Below are 21,687 nucleotides of genomic sequence, written 5' to 3' on the forward strand. Positions count from 1 at the left end.
GGTGATGATTGCACAACAATGTGAATGTACTTAACGCTACTGACCTGTATTCTAAAAATGGTTAAAATAATAAAATATAATATATGGGTTAAACCTGTTGGCTCATGCCTGTGATCCCAGCACTTTGGGAGGCCGAGGCAGAGGCCAGGAATTTAAGACCAGCTTGAGCAACAGAGTGAGACCCCAACTTTTTTTTTTGAGGCAGAGTCTCACTGTGTTGCCCAGGATGGAGTACAGTGGTGTGACCTCTGCTCACTGCAACCTCCGCCTCCCAGGTCAACAGATTCTCTGCCTCAGCCTCCTGAGTAACTGGGACTACAGGCACATGCCACCATGCCCAGCTAATTTTTGCATTTTTAGTAGAGATGGGGTTTCACCATGATCATCAGGCTAGTCTTGAACTCCTGACATCAGGTGATCCACCGCCCTTGGCCTCCCAAAGTGCTATGATTGCAGGCGTGAGCCATCATGCCTGGCCTAGAAACACTCTTAAATCTGATGGTCTGCTAGGCACAATAATAGTATCTAATAGTATCTTGCTGTAATAGGTATTTTCCCTGATAATTCATAAGACAGAGCATATTTTCTTTTCTTTTTTTTTTTTTTTTGAGACGGAGTCTCGCTCTGTCGCCCAGGCTGAAGTGTAGTGGTACGATCTCCACTCACTACAACCTCTGCCTCCTGGGTTCAAGCGATTCTCCTGCCTCAGCCTCCTGAGTAGCTGGGATTACAGGCGCCCGACACCACGCCCAGCTAATTTCTGTATTTTTAGTAGAGACGAGATTTCACCATGATCATCAGGCTAGTCTCAAACTCCTGACCTCGTGATCTGCCCACCTTGGCCTCCCAAAGTGCTGGGATAACAGGTGTGAGCCACTGTGCCCGGCCAGAACATATTTTCATAATTCTTAATTCTTTATTTCTAAATTGCTTCTTTACATCTTTTCCCTTTTATTCTACTCGGTTGACTTAAGAATTTGCAGAGGCTCTTGTAGAGCAAGGATTTTGACTCATGATCTGCTACATTACAGAGTCAGATGCCAATATTTCCTCCTAATGTGTATGCTGTCTTTTAACTTGATTCACAGTATCATGTTTTATATGAAACACTTCTGTTTTGGCTGGGTGCAGTGGCTCACTCCCTGTAATTCCTGCACTTTGGGAGGCAGAGGCGGGCGGATCACCTGAGTTCGAGAGATCAAGACCAGCATGACCAACATGGTGAAACCCCATCTCCACTAAAAATACAAAAATTAGCCAGGAGAGGTGGTGGGCGTCTGTAGTCCTGGCTACTCGGGAGGCTGAGGCAGGAGAATCACTTGAACCCGGGAGGCAGAGCTTGCAGTGAGCCGAGATGGCGCCACTGCACTCCAGCCTGGGCGACAGGGTGAGACTCCGTCTCAAAAAAAAAAAAAAAAAAAAAAAAAAAAGAAAGACTTCTCTAATCCAGCTTTGATGATTTCTGTATTTCTGTACTGCTTATTCACACTTCATAGGTGAATTGTGAGTGCCTAGAGGTTCCTGTCAAACAAACATGGAAGTCCTTCCCGCATGCTAAGATTACAAAAATATTCTCTTACATGCCATTTCAGATCCTCTCTAGTACAGATCTATAATCCATCTGGGATCTATTTTTGTGTAACTTGCAAAGGAGGGATCTATTTCTTTGTAAGCTGCGAAGTAGGTATCCAATTTTAGTTTTTTCAAAATGATTTGACCACTGTCCAAAAATCATTCACTGGAACAGTTCCTGAAGGGCCACAGGACCTCTCCCCTTATCTGTCACTGGACAAAAGCCGCCACCATAGCTCGATCTAATCCAATGGTCCTTGTATTTCTTGCACTTGCCACGTGTGCTCTGGCCTCACATGCAAAGCACAAATTCCCATGGCCATTCACAGAGCCCTGCGTGTCCTCGCCTGGCCACAGGCCTCCTCTTTCTCTCCCCCACCAGAGAGCATACCAGCATGAACATGGGGAAGACTCATGTCAATAGGGGATGGACCTGAATTTGCTGTAGTTTATTTATAACAACGAAATAAACTGGTCACAATCTTTGGTGCTCTGGTTTGTGTTTGGCTCAAAATTCTTCTCCAGCCCCTTCCTGCCTGATTGTGACCTACCCCTGTGTCTCAGACACTGGTCTAAAAGAGAGAAGTGGTTCCGACATAGGGTATGCCTAGCTCCATTCTCAATGGGGCTCTCTGCATTAGAGCGCTGCCCTGGCAAGCCCAGCGGAAACCTGAACGTCCCTGAGGGACTGGGAGCATTGTTCCCCCTGAACTCTGGCTGCTTGAAAGACTAACTGCTGATAAAAACACCAATGGACTGTTATCTGGTGAAATAAATGAATGCCAAACATTTCATAGTTATAACGTTACTTCTCCCTAAGAGTTCTATCTGGTATACTTTTCAAATATTTGAGTAAATTAAAAGTAATTTTTGGGCTGGGCACAGTGGCTCATTCCTGTAATCGCAGTGCTTTGGGTGGCTGAAATAGGAGTATCACTTGAGGTCAAGAGTTCAAGGTTATAGTGAGCTATGATCACACCAGTGCACTCCAGCCTGGGTTGACAGAGTAAGACTTTGTCTCTCTCATACATATATTAAAGTAATTTTGTTTTGAAACTAAAAATTGTAGCTTTAGAAAGACATAAGCTCTAACACTCTCCACTCCCTTTCTGGCTGAGACGAATGTGTGTGTTCATTTGTGGTCATTAAGGGAGCATTTCGCTGGGGCAGCAAGCTCAAAACAAATCACCTGTTGCCTCTGATGGCTGAAAGCCAGATGATGCTGAGGATGGCTAGAGAGGTCAGCTGTGACTCTTTCACTCAATTGTTGGACAAGAGAAGGCTTGAAGTTAACAACCTCTATTCCTCTCCTGGGTCATTAATGCTTTTCAAACTTTAAAGAGCATAGGAATCACCTGGAGATCATGTCAAATGCAAATTTGCTTCAGCAGGGCTAGGTGAGATTGACAGTCCTTATGTCTAACAAACTCCCAGGTGAGCTGATGCTGCTGGCCCACTGACCACCCCCTGAGGAACAAAGCTCTATGGCAGTGGTCTTTACACTTTGCTGCGTAATAGAACCACATGGGGCACTTTCAAAACTCCCTTGCCTAGGCCATACCCATTACCAATTAAATCAGAAAATCAGAATCCCTGGAGTAGGCTCCAGGCCCCCAGGTAATTCTAATGTGCGGCTGAGTTTGAGAACCAGAGGTCTAGTGCAGAGGTTCTCAAACTGGAGTCTGAATTGGGATCACTTAGAGGGGTGCTGGGCATCACCCTTAAAGTTTCCTTTTTTTTTTTTTTTGAGACAGAATCTTGCTGTCACCCAGGCTGGAATGCAATGGCGCGATCTCAGCTCACTACAACCTCCACCTCCCAGGTTCAAGTGATCCTCCTGCCTCAGCCTCCCAAGTAGCTGGGATTACAGGCAAATGCCACTGCCTGGCTGATTTTTTTGTATTTTTAGTAGAGATGGTGCTTCACTTTGTTGGCCAGGCTGGTCTCAAACTCCTGGCCTTGAGTGATCCACCCGCCTCGGCCTCACAAAGACATGGGATTACAGCCATGAGCCATCGGGCCCAGCCACCCTCAAAGTGTCTGATTCAGGAGTTCTAGGGTGGGGCTCAGAGGTTCAAGATATTGAAGGGAGAGGGAAAGGAAGAGGAAGTAGGGTGGAAGAGAGGGAAGAGGGGGAATTAAAGAGAAAGGAAAAAGACAGATTCTGGCTGGGCGCGGTGTCTCACGCCTGTAATCCCAGCACTTTGGAAGGCCCAGGTGGGCGGATCACGAGGTCAGGAGATCGAAACCACCCTGGCTAACACGGTGAAACCCCGTCTCTACTAAAAAAAAAAATACAAAAAATTAGCTGGGCATGGTGGCAGGCACCTGCAGTCCCAGCTACTCAGCAGGCTGAGGCAGGAGAATGGCCTTAACCTGGGAGGCGGAGCTTGCAGTGAGCCAAGATCATGCCACTGCACTACAGCCTGGGTGACGAGCGACATCTCAAAAAATAAAATAAAATTAAATTTTAAAAAGACAGGTTCCTTGTCTTCTAGGATTTTATAGGTTCCTAGAAGAAATAAGACAAATATTCATATAAACAGAAAACAAGGTGAGCTATGATAAAAAGCCAAGAGAGAAAATCTGAATGTTCTGGGGGAGATGACTTCTAGCAGAGGTGATTAGAGGTGCTCCTAGGTGTGTGGAACTGGGGATAGGGAAAAGGGACAGGGTTTAAGAACAGCTTTAATGAAGAGGGTCTCCATGGGTGGGCACTCAAAGAATAACTGGGATTTTATCACACAGAGATGGGACAAGGCTATTCCAAGCCAAAAATCTAGGAGCAAGGGCCAGGCGCGGTGGCTCACGCCTGTAATCCCAGCACTTTGGGAAGCCGAGGTGGGCAGATCACCTGAGGTCAGGAGTTCGAGACCAGTCTGGCCAATGTGGTGAAACCCTGTCTCTACTAAAAACACAAAAATTAGCCAGGCATGGTAGTGGGCACCTGTAATCCCAGTTACTCGGGAGGCTGAGGCAGGAGAATCACTTGAACCCAGGAGGCGTAGGTTGCGGTGAGCCCAGATGGCACCACTGCACTCCAGCCTGGGGGACGGAGCAAGACCCTGTCTCAAAAAAAAGCACAGGCTGTGTTCAAGAAAGAGCAAGATCTGAATGGAGTGGGGGTAGAGCATGGAGGGTCAGAGGTGGGAGCAGGCTGCAGCGGGGGTCTGGGCCAGGTCCCACAGAGTCACGGATTCCAAGCAGAACACGGAGGTCATGCTTGATTTGGTAGATACTGGGAAGCTCATGAAGGTTTTTACGCAGGAGTGCCCCATCACTCTGGTAGGAGTGGAAGAGCTGCGATGAAGTGGCAGAAGCTGAAGACAGGTTCAGTTTGGCAGCTGCTCCAAGAATTCAGGTGAGAAACTCCATGCATCTGGATTAGGGCTGGGTATAGAGAGTAAAATGTCCTCAGGAAACAGTCACAGAGAGACATAAACTCTGCCTCTTAATCTATTAACATAGGTCTGATCTTCATTAGAATTAGAAGGTACTTGAATCGTGAGTGCCCAGAGGTTCCTGTTAGAAAAACATTAAACCACCACTGACTAACCAGGCCTGGAAATGTCCTGTGCTGGGTGAATGTGTCCAAAGGTCCCAAGCAGGACAAACAGAATAGAGGTCACGCGGCCTTATGTCGAGTAAATGTTTGAGAAGGGATGAAGACAAATGCAGGGACTCCTGTGAGCAATCATGAGGAAGCAGGGGCATTTGTTAAACAAAGACCAACAAAGACAATCTCAGAGGCAGAAGTCAGGGACAGACAAACTCACGCGTCTGGGATGGTCCCCATTGGTTCCCATCTCAGGTGCCCAGTGAAAGATGAAAGGCAGAGGCCCTGCCACAAGCTGGATGGGAAGGGCTGTAATCACCTCTGACACCTGCTGAGACCTGAACCTCTGCTCTGTGCCTCCCCAACCAAATAACAACCTGAGGCCTCTCCTCAGCCCTCCGCCACTCTCTCCTCCACAGTATCTGACTGCAGATCCAAAGTTCAAACTGCTCACCTCCACCAGAAGGGAAGCAAAGACAGCTGTAAAGTAGGAAGACAGGTTTGCTTATTTTAATAGGAGGAATAAAATTCAAAGTTATTTTTTCAGGGCCAAAGAAAATCAAGCACTTTGCTTCAAGTAAAACTGAGATCTCTATGCAGAAAGAGACAGGTCTGGGTTTGAATCCTGGCTCCACCATTTAACAGGCATGTGAGTGAGCTTCCTGAACTTGCATTTTCCTGTCTGTGAAATGACAACACCAGCCACTCACAGGATTCTTAGTGAGACAGACATGAAGGTGCCCAGGGCAGGGTTGGGTCACTGCAGACCTTCAGCATCAGTCCCTTTCTCCACAGGACAGCTCTACTCATTCTCCCAGTCCCTGGAGGTTGTGATAGTCTGCCCCAAACCCCTTCAGTTTCCTTCTCTTCTCTTTCCAGTCCTCTGAATCCTCCAGGCCAGATGCTCTGGAGTTAGTCACTGTCTTAATTCCATCTGCATCCCCAACTTCCAACACCCACTAGGAAGTGTCTCTTAGAATCATACATGTGACAGCGCTTAAAAACATGGGCCATGTCCTCAGACATGTAAGTTCAAATCTTGGTTCTGCCTGGTACAAAGGCATATGATCTTAAGGGATCTCTGGTGATGATAATCCTGCTTATCTTCCAGGGTGGTGAAGATTACATGAGTTTTCCATATTAGATGCTAAGCATATGTCCTGACTTGCAGAAAGAGCTTGGGAAGTGCTAGCCATGGTGACTATCAGTTCCTTCTCACATGTGCCCCATCTGGGGCCAACCCCCACCACTGCACACCCGATGACAAGGGAGCTTCCTGGCTGCTCTCCTGCCCCTAGCCTCTCACTACCCTAATCAAACCTACATCCTGTTGCCAAACTCCACTTCCTCCCATGCCCCCTGGGGCCCTAGTTCAAGAACCTGCTAAGGCCAATGACATTCAGTCCAGGCCCTCACTCACCCTTCCCCCAAACTCTACTTCCTACCACTTCCTAAAAGCACACTTGCCACTCCCATCAGCCAGTTCTGCTGTTACCCAAAGGTATAAACTACCTTGGCTCTGCCCTTCCAAGCCTCTGCTCAGCACAGCTCCTCTCAGCTGCCACACCCTAATCCCTTCTACAACCTCCTGCTTAGGTGTAACCTCCTCCAGGAAGCCTTCTCTGACCTGACCTCTCCTCTCCATGCTCCCTTCTCTGAACTTCCATAGTTCTCATTAACACAAAGGCAGCCATATCCTATGACCCCTGAGACAGCCCTAAAGGCACAGGTACATCTGAAGTAAATATTTGGTCATCAAGTGAGTCCAGTTTACAACAGAAAACCAGGAGGGAGACAGAGCGGTTAAATGGCAAGACAGGATCCCAATACTTATTAGTAACACCGGAACAAAATAGAGTAACTATTGCAAAGAGCTCGCTTGAAATTACGATTTTAAGAGCCTATGATTACTTTATACCACAGAAAGTCCCTAGTTATTAGCTGGTTTACTTGTCATTTCTCTTGGTTTCACAAAAATAATCACTTTGAGGCTAAGCATGGGTGGCTTACACCTGTAATCCCAGCACTTTAGGAGGCCAAGGTGGGCGGATCACGAGGTTAGGAGTTTGAGACCAGTCTGGCTAACATGGTGAAACCCTGTCTCTACTAAAAATACAAACTTAGCCAGGCATGGTGGCGCGTGCCTGTAATTCCAGCTACTCAGGAGGCTGAGGCAGGAGAACTGCTTGAACCCAGAAGGCGGAGGTTGCAGCAAGCCAAGATCGTGCCACTGCACCCCAGCCTGGGCGACAGAGTGAGACTCTGTTTCAAAAAAAAAAAAAAAAAGTTGAAAATATCAGATTGTTTTCTCTAATTGCAAGAACTATTTGGATGTTTCTTGTACAACCAAGTGAAGGTGCCAGGGGTCTCCATCTCCTCCCTGTGTAACTTCCACCACCTTCCCAACCACTCCAAATAAACATAGAAGTAAAAACTGTGCTTACAATGCAAAGGTAGCTCTAAGCCCCTCCTACACTGCAGTTCTGGAGCTGACATTGCACACAGTGAGGACACTAAAAGGCTGATGAACATGCTGACTGCCTGCAGACAGAGCAGAGGGATGGCGCTAACCCCCACTCTGTCTTGGACACCACCTTCTCCTCCTCCGACACAACGCACTCCTCCACCTTGGAAGGGTGCTCCCGCCCTCTCCCTATGAGGTTCCGCGTCTCACCACTGTCCCGAAGGGTCTGGGTCAAGTCTTCCACCAGGGCCGCTGCCTCCTCACTGCTTTCAGGCCGATGCTCTTGCAGCCAAGCCTGAATTTCCTTTGGTAGCACAGTTAACATCTGCTCCTTGGTGTGTACCTCTGGCCTCAGCCAGCGCCGACAGAGCTCTCGGAGGCGGCTGAGTGCACCCTGTGGTCCCCTGGTCACCTCCTCCTGGGAGCTGCCCTTGCCAGCACTCTGGGGAAAGGGCTCAGACTCAGGGCCATCCTCCTGCAACACAGCTTCCTGCACCCAGGAGTCATCCTCCAGGATCATGGTGGTGACCTCCTCCTTCTGTCTATCTTCCACTTGAGGCACCTGGACCAAGGGGCTCAGCGGAGTGGTCACTCTCGGGATCTCTGCAGCCATCATCCACGGTCCTGGGGCAATCACTTAGGCTTCAAGCCTTGAACCCCAGTCTTCTCCAGCCAGGCTCTCAGGTAAGACACTTCCCTCCTCAGATATCAACAAGTAGTCCCGCTGAGAAACAAAAAAGAGAACCATAATCTATAGGTAAACTGTCTTAAAGCAATCTAACTCACAAAAGCCCAGGTCAGACCACCAAGTGGTCCTCACATATGCAAGCCAACAGACGTTTCCTGTTCCTCTTAAAGAAAAAATGGCTTATTCCTGAAAACATCTGTGGTAAGAGAAGGCGGTGGGTGTCGCATGCCTGTAATCCCAGCACTTTGGGAGGCCGAGGTGGGCAGATCACCTGAGATATGGTGAAACTCCGTTTCTATTAAAAATACAAAAATTAGCCGAGTGTGGTGGCAGGGGCCTGTAGTCCCTGCTACTTGGAAGGCTGAGGCAGGAGAATCTCTTGAACCCAGGAGGCGGAGGTTGCAGTGAGCACAGATCTCGCCACTGCACTACAGCCCGGGCAACAGAGTGAGACTCCGTCTCAAAAACAAAAACAAAAACAAAAACAAAAAAAGTATCCCAAGCACAAAAAATACAGCATTGTTCCTTCCAAAACACCAAAGAATGAGTATCAGAAATGCAAAGTCCCTGGGAAAAACCCATGACTGAAATACTGAGGACTCTCATAAGTCAGTTCCGACTTGGACCTTGACTTGACTTGCAGTCAAGCCTGAATTTCCTTTGGTAGCATGGTTAACATCTGCTCCTTGGTGTGTACCTCTGGCCTCAGCCAGTGCCGACAGAGCTCTCAGAGGTGGCCGAGTGCACCCTGTGGTCCCCTGGTCACCTCCTCCTGGCGGTTGCCCTTGCCAGCACTCTGGGGAAAGGGCTCAGACTCAGGGCCATCCTCCTGCAACACAGGAGTGTGTGTGTGAGACCTTGACCTAACAAACAACTTAGTCACCAAACTCTGTGACCACCTAATAAATAGAGATAGTAACACTCATGTTTCTGTTTTTATGGGGGCATCTTAAGGATTAGCAATGGATCAGATGTCAAAGCACTTTGAGCTTCATTGGAAGAAAGGCAATATCTCAACTGCATTATTACCATACTGTAAGTATGAAGTTTAAAACATACCCATACTCTCCAATCCAGCCTCAGCCCCTCAGTACTTTATCTTAAAAAAATAACCAAAAACTTGAGTCCTTAAAAATCCAGCAGCAGGGAATGGCTAATAAACTATGACACATACATACATATAGTAGCATGTATTAGAAACTGTGCTATAGGCCGGGCGCGGTTGCCTGTAATCCCAGCTCTTTGGGAGGCCTCGGCAGGCGGATCACTTGAGGTCAGGAGTTCAAGCCCAGCCTGGCCAATATAGTGAAACCCCATCTCTACCAAAAATACAAAAATTAGCTAGGCATGGTGGTGGGCACCTGTAATCCCAGCTACTCAGGAGGCTGAGGCAGGAGAACTGCCTGAACCTGGGAGGAGGAGGTTGCAGTGAGCCGAGATCGTACCACTGCACTCCAGCCTGGGCAAAAGAGCGAGACTCTGTCTCAAAAAACCAAATAAATAAAAAGAAAAGAAAAAAAAAAAGAAACTGTGCTATAATATATGGCTACGTTTGGGTGGTAATGATAGGAAAAGGGCTCAAAGGAGCCTTCTGGGATGATGGAAATTTTCAATATCTTCATTTGGCAATGGTGGCACAACAGCAAACGTGAAATTTAAGATCTGTGCATTACGCTGTATGTTTTTAATATTTCAAAAATTACACTGACAAAGATTAATCATTAATGATTTAAGATAATCCTTCTGATATGAAAATAATGGATAAACACAAAATCAGCAGGGCAGAAAAACCATAGACATAGTAAGTCCTGAATTCCCTTTAAAAATAAACTCACGGCTGGGCGCAGTGGCTCCCGCCTGTAATCCCAGCACTTTGGGAGGTTGAGGTGGGCGGATTACCTGCGGTCGGAAGTTCGAGAGCAGCCTTACCAACATGGAGAAACCGCGTCTCTACCAAAAACACAAAATTCGCCGGGCGTAGTGGCGCATGCCCCTAATCCCAGCTACTCGGGAGGCTGAGGCAGGAGAATGGCGTGAACCCGGGAGGCGGAGCTTGCAGTGAGCCGAGATGGCGCCACTGCACTCAGCCTGGGCGACAGAGCGAGACTCCGTCTCAAAAAATAAATAAATAAATAAAAGATAAATGAACTCACAGGAAAAAAGAACGGGACGGCAGCTACAAAATACTGAGAGCAGTGGAATTGCAAACGACTTAAAATGAACATTATAAAACCAATACAAAATTATTGTTAGCCCAGGAGCTGCAGCTCACGCCTGTAATTCCAGCCCTTTGGGAGGCCGGGAGTTCATGCCCAACCTGGGCAACAGAGTGAGACCCAGTCTCTTCAAAAATAAAAAAATTAAAAAAAAATCCTTACTACATCATAAAGACTCAAAAAACACTCCCCCCCCCCCCCAATGAAAAGGGGAGAAAGGTTGACAAATGCAAAAAAAAAAAAAAAAAAAAAAAAGGACAAAAAGAAAATAAAAGCTAGTGGGAAAACCCACGCTCTCAACGTGTATTTACTCAAATGACTAGAAGAAACATTGGCATATGGTAAAAGAGAACTCTTCCTACTTGGGAGCCTGGGAAAAGTGTGCCCGGTCAGCTAATTTGCCGTCTGACTCGGGGCACGACACGCCCCCCTGAACCTCAGTTTCCCCATCTGTAAAACGTGTACGCTGCGCGGGATGTCGTCGAATGCCCCTTCCCGTCCAAAGCCTGCGTTTCCCGGTAGGAGACGCAAGGAGCTCTCCGCCAGCGAGACGCCTGCAGGACGGTTCGCGGAGCGGAGCCGGCGCTCTGGGCTGCAGGGCCCGCAGGACACTGAGCACGACCCCGACGCCCCTCCCCCAGCAGAGCTGCCGGCAGCTGGCTCCAGGCCCGCTATTCCCTCACCTCGGGCTACTGCCCGGAGTCCGGCAGCTCCAGGCCTACCTCTCCGGCTCACCTCTCGGGAGACCAGGTCCTGCTCTAGCGGCTGCTTCGCGCGCAAAAGCGCCCCTGGGCTCGGCCCGGCCCCTCCGGATTCACCCCGGCTCAAGCCCGTGGGGCACCGAGAACAATGGACGGGAGAGGCCCGCCCATCGCCCCGCTCATTGGCTGCCGAGAACGGCCCTGGAAATTCTGCCTTTCTATTGGTGGAGACGGCACCCAGCCGGGAGGCGGGAGGGAGGCTGGGCCCAAGGCATTGTGGGAGATGTAGTCCGCCCGGAGGCGAAACTGACCGCGGTCTCCGCAGCAGGGTTTGGGGCTGATAGCCTGGGCAGTGCCCGCGGGTCAGAGGCAGGAAAATCCGCGGACTGACCGTCAGAACCCCTGTGTTGGCCAGAGCTGTAACCCGAGACAAGCCGTTTCACTTATCTAAGGCCTCTGTATATTTGTCTATAAAAAGTGAAAGTTGGATGACCGGACTTGAAGGACCTTTTCAGCTGCGAACCCTGTGGCAAGGAGTATTGTCAGGCACCCTCGACCGGCGAGAGCAGACCCTGGGCAGGAAGGGAGGCCATGGGGGAACAAATCCTCATCGCCCAAGCCTGGCGCCTTTCCCCCAGTTTGCAGCTGTACACAGGCACTCGATCTTCGCACACCCCTGTGTTTTCGCACGTGGTATTCCTGTGTTTGGAGGAACGTCTGCCCCGCCTCCTCTGCCGCGGAACTCCCATTCTTCCAGCTTCTCCTGGGTGAAACCTGCCCTGTCATCACCACCTCCCCAGGCAGAGACACCGCCCCTAGTACACCTGTTGGACGTCCCCATTTTATTTTTAAAAAAATATATATTTATGTATATATATTTTTATACACACACAGAGAGACAGGATCTACATTTCATAGAGACAGGATCTCCATATGTTGCCCAGGCTGGCCTCGAACCCCTGGGCTCAAGCAGTCCTTCCTCCTCAGCCTCCCAAAATGCTGGAATTACAGGTGTGAGCCACTGCACCCGGCTGACGTCTCCATTTTAGTACTGATCACTGGGTTGCTTACATATCAATCTCAGTATGGGGGAAGGGAGGGTTCCCGGGAGTGGCAGTTTGGCCTCCATCTTTGTGTTCCTACCCCTAGCGCTGCTGAAGAAATGGGTGCCCCAACCCTGCTTGAAAACAGGTGAGAAACTACCTGGAAACTCAAGTGGAAAATCTAAAAATGGAGAGAGACACCCTTAATGGTCTGTGATAGAATCGTTGTGTATGTTTGAACAGAGCAATTACCGGAGGCACCTGCAATGAAATGACTGCTTTTTTTTTTTTCTCTGTCGCCCAGGCTGGAGTGCACTCACACGATCTCGGCTCACTGAATCTTCCCCTGCCAGGTTCAGGTGATTCTCCTGCCTCAGCCTCCAGAGTAGGTGGGATTACAGGCATGCGCCACCACACCCGGCTAATTTTGTGTATTTTTAGTGGAGACAGGGATTTCACCATGTTGATCAGACTGGTCTTGAATTCCTGACCTCAGGTGATCCAGCCACCCTGGCCTCCAAAAGTGCTGGGATTACAGGCATGAGCCACGTGCGGGGTACTTTTCCCATTTTTAAATTGGATTTATTTGTAAGAGCTCTTTGTATATTAAGAAAATTATCTCTTTGTCACAGCAGTTTCTACTTTTTCTCAGTTTGCTGTTTGTTTTCTGCTGGTTTATTAAATATAGAAATTTGATTTTTTTTTTTGCAAATTTGTTAATCTTGTCTTTTTATGGCCTCTGAGTATTGTGTTAGAAAGTCCTCTGCACCACTCCAAAGATTATGTGAAATTCACCTGTTTTTCACTAATTAACCTCTTGAATCCAAATACAGAGATGCAAAGTGAAGTTCAGCTAGTGAATCTTATCCAATACCCTGGTAGCATCTTTAGTATCCCAGATTGACCACTTGCAAACAGCACCACCTCCAGGCCAGCCTGAGAAGTCTGCACTAAGCCCCTGGATGCAGAATTCCGGGTCACCACCTCTCCAGGTGATTTTTTTGGGATGACATTGTATTAAAAAAATGGGTTTCTCCATGTGTCCATCCTTACCAGGAATGGAAATTTACACAAAAAGGAAAAGATGCAGGGGAGGCTGGAGATGCACAGATGGAACTTTCCAGCAGCCCAAGAGTTTATTTACCTCTGTTCCTAACCCATGTCAACCCTTGACCACAGAACTGGCACTAGCTTGTCACTGAGAGTCCTAGAGAAGCCGTCTCCTCTGTGTCTGATTCTGGGAAGCTGGTCCTTGCCAGTGTCAACTCTCCTACATGAGACAGACAGAAAGTCACATTTAAGACCAATTCTTGGCATAGTGATCTTACTGAGAAGGGCCCTGGTAGCCAAGCCAGTACCCTAAGACCAGCCTGCTACATCGAAGCAAGCCTGGAAACACAGCCAAGTTCAAGGTTGCTCCCCCAAGAGATTCTTTTCTCCATTGGCCAAACCACAAGGGTGAGAGAGGCTCTATTCCACCAGGAAGCATTTTTGGTTAAAAGCTTAAGAACTAATTTGGCTAACTTAAGTAAAAGGAACTTATTGAAAGACTGTCAGGGAACTGACAGAGTAGAAGGGAGCTGACGAAGCAGGCTTGAGAACAGTTAGGAGCCAAGAAACAAAGAGGAAGGCCCCAAGAACCACAATAACAGTCTCTGAGCAGAAACAGTTCAGCTTTCCCATCCCATGACCTCTGGTACTACAGCCACCTCTGTTTCCCCACCTTTCTCATACAAATTTTCCTGTGCAAGGAAAGAGCATTCGGTTGGTTGAGTCTAAGTCACATGCACATTCCCTGGATGCAGCAAGGTGAGAGAGGATTAGATCTGGCTCTTAGCTTTTCTTACTAATACCCCCCACAAAGGCAGATTCTCCACTCTGGAGACTGAAGGCCTATTAGGAAACACTGGACAGGCAGAAACAGTATCACTACTTGTCTTTAGGCTCTGAGCAAGAAGGATCCTCACCCCAAGGAATGCTCAGCCTAAGGCATTTGGGAACCTTAGCTCATCTAGAGTTGATGAAAAAGGATGTGGGTGGGAACAGGGAGAACTGCTCCATAATGGTTCCTTCCATAACAGTTTTGATGGAAGAGTTTAGTCCATTAACATTCCATGTTATTATTGACTTATTCTTGCCATTTTGTTATTTGTTTTCGATTGTTGTGGTCTTCTCTTTCTTCTTGTCTTTCTTCCTGTCTTCCTTTTTGTGAAGGTGATTTTCTCTGGTAGTATGATTTAATTTCTTGCTTTTTGTGTTTTGTGTATTTGTTGCATATTTTTAAATTAGAGATTACCATGAGGCTTGGAAATACCATCTTATAACCCATTATTCAAACTGATGACAACTTTACACTGCTTGCACAAAGGAACAAACAAGTAAACAATAAAACAAAAAGAAAACTAATAAAAACTCTATATTTTAATTTGTCCTTCTGCTTTTTAACTTTTTGTTGTTTCTACTTACATCTTATTGTACTGTCTATGTCTTGAAAAGTTGTAGTTATTATTATTTTTGTTTGGTTCATGTAGTTGTTCTACGTAAGAGTTGTTTGCACAATTACAGTGTTATAATACTCTGTGTTTTTCTGTGTACTTACTATTACCAGTGAGTTTTGTAACTTCAGATGATGTCTTATTGCTCATTAATGTCCTTTTGTTTCTGATTGAAGACCTCCCTTTAGCATTTCCTGTAGGATAGATCTGGTGTTGATGAAATCCTTCAGCTTTTGTTTGTCTGGGAAAATCTTTATTTCTCCTTCATGTTTGAAAGATATTTTCACTGGATATGTTATTCTAGGGTAAAAGTATTTTTCCTTCAGCACTTAAAATATGTCATGCTACTCTCTCCTGGTGTGTAAAGTTTTCACAGAAAGTCTGCTGCCAGACGTATTGGAGCCCCATTGTATATTATTTGTTTCTTTTCTCTTGCTGCTTTAGGATCCTTTCTTTATCCTTGACCTTTGGGAGTTTGAGTATTACACGTCTTCAGGTAGTCTTCTTTGGGTTAAATCTGCTTGGTATTCTATAATCTTCTTGTACTTGAATATTTATAGCTTTCTCTAGATTTGGAGAGTTCTCTGTTATTCTCCCTTTGAATAAACTTTCTATCTCTGTCTATTTCTCTATTTCCTCTTTAAGGCCGATAACTCTTGGCTTTGCCCTTTTGAGGCTGTTTTCTAGATTTCGTGGGCATGCTTCATTCTTTTTAATTTTTTTTTTGTCTTCTCTAACTGTATATTTTCAAATAGCTCGTCTTCAAGCTCACTAATTTTTTCTTCTGCTTGATCAATTCCACAAGGAAGAGACTCTGATGCATCCAGAATTTCTGCTTGATTCTTTTTATTTCAGTCTCATTGTTAAATTTATCTTATAGAATTCTGAATTCTTTCTGTGTTATCTTTACTTTCTCTGAGTTTCCCCACAACTGCTATTTTAAATTATCTGTCTGGATGGTCACATATCTCTGCTTCTCTAGGATTGGCCCCTCTAGTTTGTTTGGTGAGGTCATGTTTTCCTGGATGGTCTTGATGCTTGCAGTTGTTTGTCAGTGCCTGAGCATTGAAGATTTAGGTATTTATTGTAGTCTTCTCAGTCTGGGCTCGTTTGTACACATCCTTGGGAAGACTCTCCAGGTATTTGAAGGATGTGGGCCTCGTGATCTAAACTGTATCTGTATTAGGGGACATACCAAGCCCAGTAATGCTATGGTTTTTGCAGACTCATAGAGGTACTGCCTTGGTGGTCTTTGATAAGATCTAGAAGAATTCTCTGGACTGCCAGGCAGAGACTCTTATCCTCTAAACAATCTCAGTCTCTCTCTCTCTCTCTCTCTCTCTCTCTCTCTCTCTCTGCTGAGCCACTTGGAGCTGTGGGTGGGCTGACACGACATCCCTATGGCCACCACCACTGGGACGGCAATGGGCCAGACCTAAAGCCAGCAAAGCACTGGGTCTCACTGAAGGCCTGCTGTAAACACTACCTGGCTATCTCCTATGTTCACTCAAGGCCCTAGGGCTCTACAGTCAGCAGGTAGCAAAGCCAGACACGCTGTGTCTTTCTCTTCAGGGCAATGAGTTCCCTCAGGCCCTGGCAGGTCGAGAGATGCTGTCTGGGAGCCAGGGACTGGAGTCAAAAACCTCAGAAATGTACCTGGTGCTTTATTCTATGGCGGCTGAACTGGCACTGAAACCATGTGAAAAAGTCCTTCCCATTCTTCCTTCCCCTTCCACCCACACAGGCCCACAGGGAGTACTGCCAAGCTACTGCCGATGTTCACTTAGGGCTCAAGGGCTCTTCAGTCACTTGTGGTGAATGCTTCCAGGCCCAGGACTCACCCTTCAGGGTGAGGTCAGAGCAGGTCCAGAAATGCTGTCTAAGAGCCAAGGCCTAGAATCAATGGCCACAAGAGTCTATTTGATGCTCTACCCTATTGTGGCTAGGCAGGTACCTAAGCTGCAAGACAGAGTCCCTTTTACGTTTCTCCCTGCTTTTCTCAAGCAGAAGAAGTCTCTCACCACAGCCACCATAGCTGGGACTGTGCTGGGTCCCACCTGAAGCCAGCATGTCTCAGAGTCTTACTCCAGGCCCATAGCAGTAACCTGGGTACCACTGCAGGTTATTCAGGACAAAAGGGCTCTTGAGTCAGCAGGTGATGAATCCTACCAGGACTGGGTTCTTTCATTCAAGGCAGCAGGTTCCCTTCTGGCCCAGGGTCAGGAGCTACATCCTGGAATGGGGGCCTCTCAACTCTGACTAGTGCTCTATCCTACTGTGGCTGAGCTGATATCCAAGATGTAAGACAAAGCCCTCTTTACTCTTCCCCCTCCTCTCCTCAAGCAAAAGGAAGAAGTCACTTTTGCTGCTGCAAGCTGCGTTGCCTGGGGTTGGGGGAGGGGTGGTGCAAACACTCCCTTGGCTCCCCTGGCTGGTGTTTCACTAGGTCATGTGCCCCGAGTCCACTGGCTCTGAGCCCGGCATGGCATTAGGAATTGCCTAGGAGTTGAAGTCCTTATGGTCTAGACTGGCTTGAAAGTGTATTTAGGGCCCCAGAGCATGATAGCCTGCCGTGCCAAGGCTTGTCAAAACACAAGCCTCAAGCCTTCTAACTACTGGGATGGGTGAACTCATCAGGGTAGCACTGGTCTAAATGCTCCCTCCATGGCCAGGTGTCACCTGAGTTCCACCTGGCTTTGCATTCTGCTGTGACAGGGCAGCACTGAGTTCAGTGCAAAGTCCCACAGTTGCTGCATTCTCTCTCCCCCAAGTGCACAGGTTCTCTCTCAGCACCACAGCAGCCACTGCTGAGGGATGGGGGAGGGGTGACATCAGTGTTTCAAGACTCTTCCGTACCTCCTCAGTGCCTCTTTCAGCGATATGAAGTTAAAGCCAGGAACTGTGAGTCCTTCCCTGATTTTTGGTTCTTATGAAGATGCTTTTTTGCTGTAGACAGTTGTTAAATTTGATTTTCCTGCAAGGAGAATCATTGGTGGAGGCTGCTCTTCAGCCATCTTGATCTGCTCCTCCTCCCTCACCTAACTTTAATTATCTCCTAAGAGCCCTATTTCCAAATACAATCACATAGCGGATAAGAGCTCCAATGTATGAATTTTTGGGAAAACCCAATTCAGTCTATAGCATTTTGGGAGAGGGAGGAAGAGAACATTCAGAGGAAGGACACAGTATAAGCAACAGTTTGGAGGTGGGAAATTTCAGCTCATGGATAGAAAAAAAAAGATCCAATTTGGCAGGGCCCACAGGGAGATATGGTGGGGTGGTGAGAGGTGGGCCACATCAGAAAGAATCTTGAATGCCAGGCTGAGGTTGGAGAAATTTCCTGTTGTGTAGAAGGTGCCATGAGGTAGTGGGGAGGGTAACATGATGAAAGGATATTTGGGAGGATGAATCTGGCATCAGTGATGGGTAGGAATAAGGAGTGAACAAAGCTGGAGTCCAGGAAACTGGACACACAGCCCAGAGCTTAGACGGGCTGTTCAAAGGCACTGTTTGCACACTGAGTTCCAATATGGATCAAAACATGTAGGGGGTGGATGATTTGGAAAAGCAAAACCATTCTCTTCCCATTACCACATAGTTTCCCGGCTGAGCTCATAACCAGAGTCCTACAAATCAGACAGTCAAACTGCCCCAAACTCTGTCCCTAGAGGCTGTGACCCAGAGAGAGCCCTTGTCCAGCTGTAGCCCAGGGACACTGCAGCTTGAGCAGGACTGCACCTGTTCCATCCCAGGAGCCTCATCTCTGTCTGGCCTGGCTTTGGCTTCAAAGGCCCTCAGCTTTGACTTCAAAATCTGTTGGGTCAGATTCCTGAGAGCTCTGGCCTTTGGGTTAGGGATTTTAAAATAGTTTTTTCAGCAGGCAGTAGATGAGCTCTGGTTTCTTACCTCTAAGAACTGGCTAGAACTCACAGAAAGCTGTTATACTTACAGTTATGGTTTGATTACAGGGAAAGGATACAGACTGAAATCAGCCAGGGGAAGAAAGGCATGCGGCTGAGTCCAGGAGGGCACCAGACATGGAGTGTCCATTATCCCTTCCCCATGCAGTCAAAGTGCATTACCCTCCCGACTGATATGTGCCAGTACGCATGGAGTATTCCCAGCCAGTGAGGCTCCCTCAAGCCTCAGTGTTCAGGGTTTTCACTGGAACTTCATCACGGATCACAGAGGCATGCTTGATTGTCCACGTGGTTGCTCTCGGTTTCGAGTCTCCCATCCTTCCAGGGGTGACCTAAAGCCTGGACTCTAAATCACATAGCTGGTTTTCCTGGCCTGGCTAGTCCCCACCCTAAATCTTACTACTAGACTATCCATCATGACCCAAGATCCCCAGGCAAAGATATTCCTGCCAGGCATTGCATGTTGGAGATTACCTCCCAGGAGTCGAGGACAAAGGCCAGACCTCTTTTGGGTCAAGATTAATTTTTTTTTTAACTATACAACTTGCCATCATTCTGTTAACCTTCCTTTCTGTTATATCTTCAAAATAACCCTAATGGGTGGGTAAGGATGTTTATTATTAGAAACAAGATGTCAAAAGGAAAGACACTTGAGCAAAGTTGCACAGGTGATCGTTGACTCATGGTACAATACTCTTTCCACTCTCTGAGAACCCTGAGTCCTGAGCAGAAGATGGAAGGAAGGTATGTACATATGTGTGTGCACATGTATGTTTCTGTTTGTAAATGTATGTCTAATAAATATGTGTAGATATGTGTATGTCTCTGTGTGTGTGTTTGTGTATACATATGGATGTCTGGGTATCTATATTCATGTTTGTGTGTGTGTGTACACATGCTCAGCAGGAAGGTTAAAGAGAAAATCAGCAGGGCTTAGTGGTGCACACCTGTAATGCCAGCTACACAGGAGGCGAACGGGGGAGGATCACTTGAGCCCAGGAGTTTGAGAGAGAGAGAAAATTTCAATAATCTTCTTGCTGTTAGAAGGAAAAACCTGGGGCTGGGCATAAAGAGACATAAAACACAGCATAAAGAGGCAGAGAAATGTCTAATGAAAAACAAGTGACCAATAATTAATTAGTTCATTTATAAAGAAATATAGCACTGGCCGGGTGTGGTGGCTCACGCTTGTAATCCCAGCACTTTGGGAGGCCAAGGGAAGCAGATCACAAGGTCAGGAGATCAAGACCATCCTAGCCAACATGGTGAAACCCCGTCTCTACTAAAATACAAAATATTAGCTGGGTGTGGTGGCATGCCTGTAGTCCCAGCTACTCAGGAGGCTGAGGCAGGGGAATTACTTGAACCCAGAGGTGGAGGTTGCAGTGAGCCAAGATTGCACCACTGCATTCCAGCCTGGCGACAGAGCAAGATACCGTCTCAAAAACAAAAAAACAAAAAAACAAGGAAATATAGCACTTTAGCAGCAGAATAAAAATGGAAGATAATTTCCTCTAGAACCCTGATAATCTTTGTGAGAAAACTGTTGGTCACATATGTTAATTGCCAAAACTTGCAGGACCCTGTGCAACAGAACTGGCAAGTAAAATCATCTTTCTTAAACTTGTTCTGTTACAAGTGGCATTCAACTATTTCTCAACCAAGATTTCACAGACTTGTCTCCAGCTTCCAGATGGTGAGGGAAAGTGTGATGAGAATTTATGATAAATTGTCCCTGTCTCTGAGTCCATCCTCTCCTATTGAAGAGAAGGAAAGTGAGGCTAGCACATTACAGCCCTGTGTGACAAGTCACAAGATAAGCAAATAATTACTTAAAATCGGAAAGTCCCATAATTTATTCACGAATACCAGACATTCTATATTAGATCTTCCATTTCAATTTACTTGTATTCTTTGAAGGAAATTTATAAGATTTGTATTATTCAGAAAATACTCCCAAGCTAATAGAAGAAAATATTTTAACTACATGAAGTATCAGGCTATACAATATGGTACGCTGGTGAAGTGTGTAGGCTCTAAAACCAGAAAACACAGGTTCAAGCCCTGGCTCTACCACCTTGAGAAAGTTACGTGGTCTCTCTCTCCCTCAATTTCCCCATCTAAAATGTGGGGATGACAATAATAGTGTCTATCTCACAGAGTTGTTTTGAGGAAAATAATATTTGTAATATATTATTTATTATATTATAAATAAAATAATAAATTGGTTATAATAGTATTTGAACAGCAGTTAGTGGTATGTAGGTGTGTGCTACTGTTATTTTAACATTTCATATTATAAATATCTACCCTGTTATTCAGATGGCAAGTGTCCCTAAGCTGATAACCTGATGAAGAGCTTTTGTGTTCCTTGGTTTTCTATCAGCTTTGTGAGGAAAAAAATACCACATAAAGAAGAGCAACTGAAGCAGGCATGAGAAGGAAACATGGCTTAAGATTGGGGGACTTGGGTTTATTAGGCTTTCATCTTCTAAAAATTTCCTAAGCTCCATCGATAAGAATATTTTTAATATCAATCTAGCTAAAAAGTACCAATAGACCCCACAAGATACTGAGTTAGACATAGAAATAGAAGGATAATATATAACTGGGTACAGTGGCTCATACCTGTAATCCCAGCACTTTGGGAGGCTGGGAAGGGCAGATCACGAGGTCCGGAGTTCGAGACCAGCCTGGCCAACATGGTGAAACCCTGTCTCTACTAAAAATACAAAAATTAGCTGGGCATGCTGGTGCATGACTGTAATCCCAGCTACTCAGGAGGCTGAGGCAGGAGAATCACTTGAACCCAGGAGGTGGAGGTTGCAGTGAGCCGAGATCATGCCACTGCACTCCAGCCTGGGCGACGGAGCGAGACTCCATCTCAAAAAAAAAAAAAAAAAAAAAGAAGGGTAATAAATAAAATCTGGAAAACTACACAACCAGAAAAATAAACAACTACCAGTACCCAAAACATGGCTAAATCTCATAGGATTATGTTGAATGAAAGAAGCCAACCACAAACGTGCACA

At 46.6% G+C, this 21,687-nt stretch overlaps 1 protein-coding gene across 12 annotated transcripts in view; it reads right to left on the reverse strand.

Moving 5' to 3' along the window:
* The window catches only part of ZSCAN2 (zinc finger and SCAN domain containing 2), a 61,191-nt gene extending 49,829 nt beyond the window's left edge, over positions 1-11,362 (reverse strand). For 7 of the 12 annotated variants that reach the window (XR_012415313.1, XR_012415312.1, XR_012415311.1 and 4 more), the window contains exons 1-2: positions 11,232-11,362; positions 7,803-8,316 (exon numbers count right to left, since the gene is read on the reverse strand). Coding sequence is in view for 9 of the 12 variants with exons in the window: in XM_073996597.1 (XP_073852698.1) it covers positions 7,803-8,208 (406 nt within the window). In the remaining 3 variants the exon portion in view is untranslated. Of the gene's footprint in view, positions 1-4,055; positions 4,963-7,572; positions 7,670-7,802; positions 8,317-11,179 lie in introns of those variants that run through there. The other 5 variants (XM_005560404.4, XM_045395946.3, XM_005560401.5 and 2 more) reach the window with 5 other exon arrangements.
* Positions 11,363-21,687: the final 10,325 nt, after the last annotated feature.

The sequence above is a fragment of the Macaca fascicularis genome, chromosome 7, assembly GCF_037993035.2.
Source record: "Macaca fascicularis isolate 582-1 chromosome 7, T2T-MFA8v1.1".
Classification (NCBI taxonomy): domain Eukaryota; kingdom Metazoa; phylum Chordata; class Mammalia; order Primates; family Cercopithecidae; genus Macaca; species Macaca fascicularis.